Source organism: Chenopodium quinoa, unplaced genomic scaffold (assembly GCF_001683475.1).
Source record: "Chenopodium quinoa cultivar QQ74 unplaced genomic scaffold, ASM168347v1, whole genome shotgun sequence".
Lineage (NCBI taxonomy): Eukaryota > Viridiplantae > Streptophyta > Magnoliopsida > Caryophyllales > Amaranthaceae > Chenopodium > Chenopodium quinoa.
The window spans coordinates 367,816-377,747 of NW_018744878.1; the positions used below are offsets into that span (position 1 = coordinate 367,816).

Below are 9,932 nucleotides of genomic sequence, written 5' to 3' on the forward strand. Positions count from 1 at the left end.
GAAGTAGGTGGTGGTTTTAATAGCTCTATTCGTAGAAGTGACCAAAATTTGGGTCAGGCTGGGCCTTAACACAATTCTTCGTGCCCAAACCCACAAAAAAAAGGGGGCTTTTTGGGCTAAGTTTGGGCTTTTTAACTAAATTGTGTTTTTAAACTTGCCAAACCCGCCCTATTTTTAGGCCGGGCTAGCGGACCGGGCCTATGTTAATCATCACAAATATTAAGCTCGTATTTATGAGCGCCATTTGCCTACCCTGTGAGAATGCCTAATTGTTACTGTTGCTTGAACTTAAAAGCAGATTTTTTACAGCATTGAATAGAAAAAAGATAGTTGATGCTCAAAGATTTCCTTAGATTTGTATGAATCTTTAGAGTTTAAATTGAAGAATGATAAATGCTAAGAAGGCTAGTACAATATATTCATCATACACTCCTACAGGCTTCTACAATCTTCTATTTCCCTAATCTTTTTTAATTGCACATTCAAGCTGTTACGTTATTCATCCAACATCCCTTGATCATCTATTTCTTATGATTTATACGCACGGAATTATTTTGTCACGTGAGATTTTATTAGCTTGTCTCTTTATATATATACTTTCAACATATCAGGTCGTTACAAATTATAGTTAATTAATTTGTGAAACTTTAAATATTGCATAAACAAAACGCTATTGAAAACTTTTGTATACACCCGGTTTTCAGTAATTTACTGTACCTCGGGTACACTTTTGTCAGATTTAGTGTCACTTTTGTCAAATTTAGTGTCACTTTTGTCAAATTTATCAATAAAGCATAAATAACTCTTATATATGTCACGGTAACTTTTGTGCGTTTTAGTGTAACTTTTGCACATTTTATTGTCATTTTATAACGGATGTTCAGTAATTATCAATTATAGACAAAAGTTGAGGTAACAATTTACTTTCATGCTTGAGACAACTCCTTTTACATGGTAAAGGATAGACAGGGATGATAATAAACCCATCTCAAACAAATACAAATAACATACATTCTCAACCTTTTACAAAGGTGATGAGTTGTATATTCAAAGAATAGCCCCTAAGATTGATCGATTTTACCCATCTTTACTACAAGCATCATCACCACGACTCATGATCAGAGCGGATCTAAATCATCTAATACAGTACAGATACATTGTTACAGAGGATCATGAATTCATGATACATACATATAACTATTAGAAAGGTTTTTGTCCTAGAATATTACCATGAGGATCATAATTACAACCAATAAAAGTATACCCATTATAACAAATAACCTTAGCACAACCAACTCTTTTACTTTGTTTCCAAATAATCTGTGTATAATGCAGGCATTCCTCCCCTTGAGCACATGTATTAGTGTAATAGTTATAGAATCTATACTCACCCGCCCAATACGCCACCGCGTCTTCGGCGCCCCATTGCCTCCCGGTACTCCCCCAAAAGAGATTTTCCCCGTAATCGGAACCCGAATGTATCATAGCGCAATCGCCTTGCCGTTGGTGCGCCCACCACCGGGCGTAGCTTGCTAGTTGTTCACTCCATTTTAAGGGTGGCAAGCCTAGTCTTGCTCTAACAATGTTGTGTGGTATTAAGTAATGGTTTATTGTATCCTTAGAAGTTGTTAAAAGCCTTCTATTTTCTAAGCCTAAACATTGTTTAGGCAATGAAAATAATATTAATAATGTTGCCAAGAAAAAGTAAGCAATTATTAGCTTAGCTACCATTGGTTGAGGAAATTGAGAGGAGAATAATGTGTGTTACTTTATGGTTTTGATATTGGTATTTGATTATCAAATTTGGTATATATATAGTGGAATTTCTATGATTTTTTATAAAAAAAAAAAATTGGGAAAATAATGTTTTTTTAATGAATTTGAGGTTAGAAATGATTGTAATTTAGCAAGTTGTAATCAAGGTTTATATAATAATAATGGAGTAAAGTTTAGTTGCTAAATGAGCCAATTTCCCATGTTAGGGAGCGAATAAAATGGGAAAGAACATGTTAGAGAAAAAAGTTGCTATTTTTTCTTAACTTACATATATAACTGATTAATTACTTGATTATTAGTGAATTTTTTTACATAATTAAATTAGTAAAATTGGGAAAAATTGGTGGATGAAAATGGATTTTGGTTGCATTAAATTGGCGTTATATTTAGGTAAAGTAATTAATGAAGATATGAATTATGATGTCAGGATTTAGGACTGAAAATTCAAGGGAATGGCATGTGAACATGTGCATAGTTACTTTTTTGCTCATAATAATTTGGAATGGGGTGTCGGTTGAATGTTGAATAACATGAGTTCCATGATTAAGTTGGACAGACATTTGATTTCAACTAGAATGCTCTGCTGAAATTTGGTTTTATAATGGAGGAATGAATTGAAAGAAGTTATCCAAATTTGCAAATGAGATGTTTGGATTGATGTTGGCTTGAATTATCTCAAGTAATAGTTGATTAGATTGAGTTTAGTTTAGATTGTAGTAAGTGATAGTCAATTGGTTTAGTATTTGTTTGGGTAGGATTTGATATCATTGACTTGGAATGAAATACATTGAATAATTGACTAATTGTGTGTTAGCTTGTGGCACTCGATTGGACTGACTTGTGCTATGATCGATCGTATGATGCAACATGAGCTAGATGATAAATCACGTAGAAATAACTAAAAGTTGGCTTTGATGAAAGCACCAGGTTTCACATGCTTGAGGCTTAGTTTCATCTGAGTTGCTCACGGTATGATATGTGTTTAATAATTTAGATTGTGAACCGAGCCTATTAGGCATCAAGACATCTAAACTTGATAAGAGATACAAAGTGCGACATAAAACCATTTTTAGTTGGTCTATTATTAGCTAGTTTCTTATAAAATGTTTGATTTGTCCTTGAGCCAAGTTCATCTATTTTGGCCAATTTTGATACATAAATTGTAGAGCAATTCGGGTTTGAGTGGAATCATTTTCTATGAAGGCAAAATTTGGTTGGTCTTCTAATTGCATGTTTAAGGTAGCATGCAATAAACAAATACTAAAGAAATTTCACGTAATTTAAACTTGTAATTAAAGCTTCATAATGTCTAAAATTTATGAAGTCTTATTTTTTTTTTCAGCACTATCGAATCCACTTTAAGTTCGATCATGCCTTATAAAAAATCACATGAGTTACACACAAGTTTGAGTCGATGGACAATTAATAAAATAGATTATTTATTATTGAGATGTGAAACAAATACATTTATTTACTTTATACAACCAATCAAATAAGATAAAAATATATCAATCATGTTAGAATGATTACAATTATATAAAGTAAATACTCAACCTAGCTTATTAGAATTTAAACAAAGACAAAGGGAAGACTACTCAATAGACACACACTTAGATTTAACATTCTTAGTATTAGGTTCTCCAAATTCTTACATTATCTAATTTAACTTGATGCTTATATATTTTGTGTCGTCTTTGTATAAAAAATAAAAATGACATTATGATCAGATCAGATATCTAAATAGAGTAAATTTTAGGCATAGTATTCCTTTTTTGTTTAGTTCAATAAAAGTTTCTTTTCCAGAAAGTATGTTATTTTGTTGAATTTTATATTTAATTATAAAATACAATCGTAATTTTAATATTGAAACTATGTAATCCAACCTAAAATCGTATAGTTAGAAACGATAATTTGAAAGAGGATTCAAACAAAACTAATGAGGTGTGTCTGATCTAAGACAGTAGTTGGTTGGGAAAAACCACTCTTAAATAAATAAATTGAAGAAATGCCTTAGGCTGTAATGTCAACTATGTTCAAGTAACTGTCAAACTTTTTATTATTGTTGAGTGGAGTAGTTTGATTGGAAGAATTCTGTTCAAGTAATTCCAATAAAATATGTTAATGACCCATCATATAGTCATTTGTTTATATTTAAATAGGTGATAATACAATAAGACATGTTTCTCAAGTGGCAATTTGTGTAAATTGGTTACTTTGGAAAACGAAAAAAATAATTAAAAAATTGCTACTGGCAAGTAACTCAGGGTAACCTTGGTTAAGAGCTAAACCAAGTCTGAAGCTTGATAAAGCAGTGAAGGAGCTAGTAGCCGAGGTATTTTTTTTTACAGTAGCTCGATACGGCAAGTGAATATTGATTTTTGAATCGGGCGAGGAACAATCTCCGACAACACTTTAGTGTATGTATAATGGTGAAAATTCTAGAAAATTAATAAATTTGTATTGAGGATATGTTTAGAAAATCATGGGATATATTTTGTGACCATATTGGATATTATTTCAGAAGCAAGGTTATTAGGGGCAAAGCCAAGTGGTTTTCCGATTGAGCAAAATCACAAGCTTAGTCTTGCTAGTGGTGAGTTACTTGCGACTCCTGGTAGAGTGGTTTATTTATCTCTCGGTTACTTGGTGTATTATGTTCATATTCTCTCGCAGAATATACAAGAGCCTCGCAGTGAGCACTGGGAGGCAGCTCTGACGGTAGTGCGTTATTTAAAGGACACCCCGGGACAATGCAAGGTATTTTGTTGAGTGCAGATAGTGACCTGACTTTGCAGGGTTGGTGTGATTCAGATTGGGCAGCGTGTCCTCTTACTCGTCATTCGTTGACAAGTTGGCTTGTGTTTCTTGGTCATTCTCCTATTTCTTGGAAAACCAAGAAACAACCTACAGTATCTACATCTTCTGCCGAGGCCGAGTATCGATCCATGGCATCGATCACAAATGAGTTGAAATGGTTAAAAGTCTTACTATTGAGTTTGGGGCTTCAACACCCTAAGGCGATCAAGTTGTTTTGTGATAGTCAATCTACCCTACATACAGCCAAAAATCCAGTTTTTCATGAACGAACGAAGCACATTTAGATTGATTGTCATATTGTTCGTGATGCTATTACAAAGGGCTTAATTGCTCCATATCCTATGTTTCCACTAAGGAGCAATTGGCGGATGTTTTTACTAAGGCGCTTGGGAAGACTCAGTTTGATACTTTTCTTTCCAAGTTGGGCATTTTTTATCCCTATGCTCCAACTTGAAGGGGTATTGAGGATATATTTAGGAAATCATGGGATATATTTTGTGACCATATTTTATGGCTAGAATATCTTTTGGGGTATTTTTGATTACTTTCCTGATTCTATCTTATTAGGGTATTCTTGTATTCAGTTGCGGAATTAGGAGGTAGCTGGGGGTAGCCATGGCCACCCCTGTAAATGGTAAAGTTTATTAATTGTTGAATAAAATGTAGTGGTAAACTTGGCAAAGTTGGTTTCTTTGGGGTTCAATTAGTTTTGAACTTTTTTGCTGAGCTGTGTTCGATCCTTGCAAAGAACATTTACATTGTTTTCATTGGATTTAAACAAAACTTTAATTCATTTTGTCTTCATGTTCTCATCTTTCTTTTTTATTTTCATGAACTATTTATTTTTGGTAGGAAATATAACTAAAATTTATAATTATGGCCCCATCTATATAAATTTTTTGGTTCCGCCACTGCTTGTATTATATATTGGCTATGGCCATCATTAATGAGAATCAAGTTATTGTGTTTATTCAATTTAACTACTTGTAATGGAGAAATTTTAGGTAATTATAATGGAGAAAAACAAACTTCAAGCTCAATTTTAGTTTTAATGGAAGGCATGGTCACCTTTACCCTTTGGAATTGACCATGCCCTTAATTTCATCCCCTTTTCTAGGATTTTTCATTTATATCGACGCTGGATAGGGTCATCTTCAGTGGTGTTCAATGGTGTTCGTTGCCTTCGATGGGAGCTTCAATGGAGGAGCAAGGAGGAGGAAGAAGGAGATTGACGGTGTGAGTGAAGAAAGGAGATTGAGGAAGAAGGAGCAAGTTAGCTTGAGTTTCATAATGTTAACTAAAGTACAAAGCAAATTACATATTTATTTTCAATAATTAGTTGAGATTACTTAATTACCTTTTGAAAAATTAAATACTACCTCCGTTACAGGTTATGTGCAACGATTTGACATAAAGCAGAGAGGGAAAATGTCTAATCGTTGCACATAACCTATAACGGAGGTAGTAATTTTTGTTTCTCCATTTGAGCAACAGGGCCCCTCCATGTCATCATGTGTAGAGCACGTGAGGAGTTAAATCTCAAAAAGTGTAAATGTGAATGCCGAGTACATATATAATAGATAACTAGCCTTTTGGCCCATTCAATGAACGAGTTGTAGCTCATTTTATTTTTCTTGAAATGTGTTGCTTATTTGTGTTATATCTGTCGGTGATTTATACTCGTAATACTTTGCTTAATTTTCTTACTTATAATTTGCAAGTTAGGAATACATAAATATTTTAACATTAAATAATTTGTATTTTAACTTTTACATTAAAAGGGGTATAGAGAGGAGTACAACTTTTTTTTATAATGAAAATGCAACACTCCATTTTCTTACTCAAATTTGCTAGTTATTAGGAATGCATAAAGACTTTACCATTCAATAACATTTTATTTTATCTTTTACTATAAAAGAGAGTATAAAGAAGAAATATTAATGGATGTGTTATGTGGCATATGGGTGAATTATGATGACATGTGTCATATAGGTGATTGTGGTTTTCTTTTTTAAATATTAAATATAGATATAGATATAGATGTGGTGAGAAAAATGTTAAAAATTTAGGTGAGTTTTCCAATCCCTTATGCTTTATGAAGTATAAATCAAAGGATTTTGAACCTTTACCTTATTCTATTCATTTTTGCCTGCTTATATAGAAAAATAAGATTAGTAAGATATACATTGCCTATTTTATCTTAACTCATATATGCTTATTCTATTCATTTAGGTAATGACTTATTTAACTTATATAAGCAATGGCTTATTTAGTTATTTACATTCAAAATAAACCAATATGAGTTAAAAAGTCCAATTGTTGTATGTAATTCAATTCGGATAATTGAAAATCAGATATGTTAAAAATGCCCCCTAAATTGAAAATCAGATATAAACAATGATCCTTACTTTAATGTATGTAAAATCCGACATATCATGCTCTTGTATGTAATTCAACCTCTATAACAAAGGGGGTTTAAATCCTCTGTCCCATTTGTGTTCCACTTAATATTATTGGTTGTAATAATTACAAGGTCCCACTTCTCAAATTTTAAAAGGCAAATAAATTTTTGAAGAACCAATCATATTTAGTGGAACACCAGTGGGACACAAATTATGGGACAGATGATTTTCTCACAACAAAGTGGACAATAACTCTACTGAATTTAGAATTCATGATCACACTATTTTCTATTTATGGTCATGAACTCTTATAATTAATTATTAAATACTCCCTCTATCACTTTTTAATCTTTACATTTGAAATTTTTTTGTGAGAAAAAAAAATGATAAAACCTTAATTATTATAAAGTGATAATCTTTCTTTTGCATCAATGCATGCTTCATTTTGCCAGAAGTTAAGTATATATTCCTATAATAACCAACTTTTTCTAAATAACACCCAAAAATCCATCTATCTCTCTAATAATTGTAAAAATGAAAATCGTTTAAACTTGACAATTTATCAATTCCATCAAATCCATTAAGGGGCCGTTTGGTTTGGACGGGGTAAACGGAATGGAATGAACAAAGGGAAAGAAAGAGAATGGAATGAAAAACCATTCCATAAACAATGTTGTTTGTTTTACAAAAAATAGAAAGAAACAAACCATCAATCGAACCACCATACCACCACCATAGAACCAACCACTTCATTCACTTTGAAACCTTTCCCGGCCAACCCACCACCCAACCACCTCCCAACCTCACTCGCCACCCTTTGTCGAACATCCCCCACCCTTCGCCGCCCATCTTCTCTGCCCGAAAAGCCTTCCCTCTCACCTGAAAAAATTCACCACCTGCGAAAAACCTAGAAACCCCTTCCCTGACGATTTTACGAGGGCTTTTCGAGGGGAAGGGGCAGCGATTCCCCTGGCGGTTTCACAAGGGGGGCTTTTCGAGGAGAGAGGAGGGCAGCGATTCATGGTGGTCGGCGGAAACATACGCATGTAGGGAGTGGTAGTGATGGTCGGAAAAGTGAAATTGACGGAGGGTTTGGTCTGAAGGAGGCTAATCAGAGTTCCTGCCAGAGCCGGTGGCCTTTAATGGTCGCTGCTGGTGGCCTTTAGTGGTTGCTGCCGGTGGTTCTGGTTTTCTAGGGTTGAGGAGAGAGAGTGAAGGTGATGGCCATGGAAAGGGAATGGAAAAGGCTAGGAGGGGGTGGGGAATCAAATTGGGTAAACTCAAAAATAAAAATGGGTAATGGGAATGAAAAAAAGTGACAAACAAACAACTACAAAGGGAATGAATCCTATTCATTCCCTTTTCCTTTGATTATTACCCCCAACCAAACGGCCCATAAATTTATCCAATCAAGTAGAGAATAAAAGCAATTATAAATGCAAGAGGAATAAGAAACATGAGATCGAGATAGTGTGTGATCCCTTTGTTTTATCCCAAAAGATTTTATTTATCGAAGATTTCAATGTACTCTATTAAAATATGAACATCTTTGTCAAAATCAAAATTAAAAAAAAAAAGAAAGAAAACAAAAAGGTATGAACATTCAAAGCTAGGATGCTGTTATGGTCAAAAACAATGTATGCATTGATTGTATTCACTAACGTCTCATTTAAATTTAATGCTTAGTAATTTTTTTCTTGCCACCCCTATATACTAGCTCGATCACCTATCTATTTCAATGTTACACAGTAGTATTTGTACATAAACACACAAGTTATCAGTATTTCTTTCCCTCTATATTGTACATTTGTACAACATCTAATTTTCATAATTCTTCGAATTTTTTTTTATAACCATAAGATACTATTCCTACATCATATTTGATACAGATACGACCCATGTATTAGATAAAGTAATCGGACAAAGTAATTATAACAACTTACAGCATGACTCTCTTATCAATGTTTAAATTATATTAGCTAAATTGTTCATTTATCTTGACATTTACTGAACTAAATTGAGCTGGACTGAACTGATTGGAACTAATATAAGAGACGGAAATTAAAAGCTGAACTAAATTGATCTGAAATAAAATTAAACTGAAATAAACAAGCCCTTAATCAACTTATTTTTATTTGAAACATTAATCACCTTGTTTTACTCAATAAATAGTTGAAATTGGACATATTCCATCATTAGCTAGTCAGCATAAGAATATATGCTAACACGGTTACAACACGAATAAGAACAACACCGCTTCCAAGTTTAATTTCAATCCTAATTTGTGTCTATCTTTGTGAATTGAGAATCTTCTAGACTCACCTTCAAACCTTCCAGATTATTTCTTCCCATTAACAAATCCATCATATCATACATATAGAAAACTTCAATAAAACAGTGATATATTAACTCGTTACATAAAGGAATACTTCAAATAAATCAAACAAAACTTGACGATCAAATTCAAATATCATTATGTGTTTGGTGTTTATTGTAGACGAAGACGAGAAGGTGATCGGGCGGTACGCAGCAGGCGGCGCGTGCCCCTACTGCGGTGGTCAAGTCCAGGCTTTAGATGTTGAAAAAGCATGGCGTTTATGGTACGTCCCTTTGTACACCCGTACCAAACGCAAGTTTCTTTGCTCTTTTTGTAATCGCCCTTTGATCATTCAATATCCATAATTATTGTTCATGTTTGTATTAAATTATTGTAATTGTTCGAAATATTTATATTACAAAGTACTCCGTATATGAATAATAATGATTATGTAATTATGTAAGGTTTTTTTTGTGTTTGTAAATTGATGAAGTGTTTTTAAATGTAGCCGATATTCATTTTTATGGAGGAATATTGTTGATGTTTCGTGTTTGTAAACAAGTGTGATCATAAGCATTATAATAGTGTAAAAATAATAAAATGTCCGCTCTTTTTTTTCA

The 9,932-nt window shown here is 33.1% G+C and overlaps 1 protein-coding gene across 1 annotated transcript; it reads left to right on the forward strand.

The window, feature by feature from the left end:
* The first annotated feature begins 9,211 nt into the window (after positions 1-9,211).
* LOC110705283 lies at positions 9,212-9,932 on the forward strand. Its single transcript, XM_021883123.1, has one exon. The coding sequence runs from the start codon at positions 9,471-9,473 to the stop codon at positions 9,675-9,677; it is 207 nt and encodes a 68-aa protein (XP_021738815.1). The 5' UTR covers positions 9,212-9,470; the 3' UTR covers positions 9,678-9,932.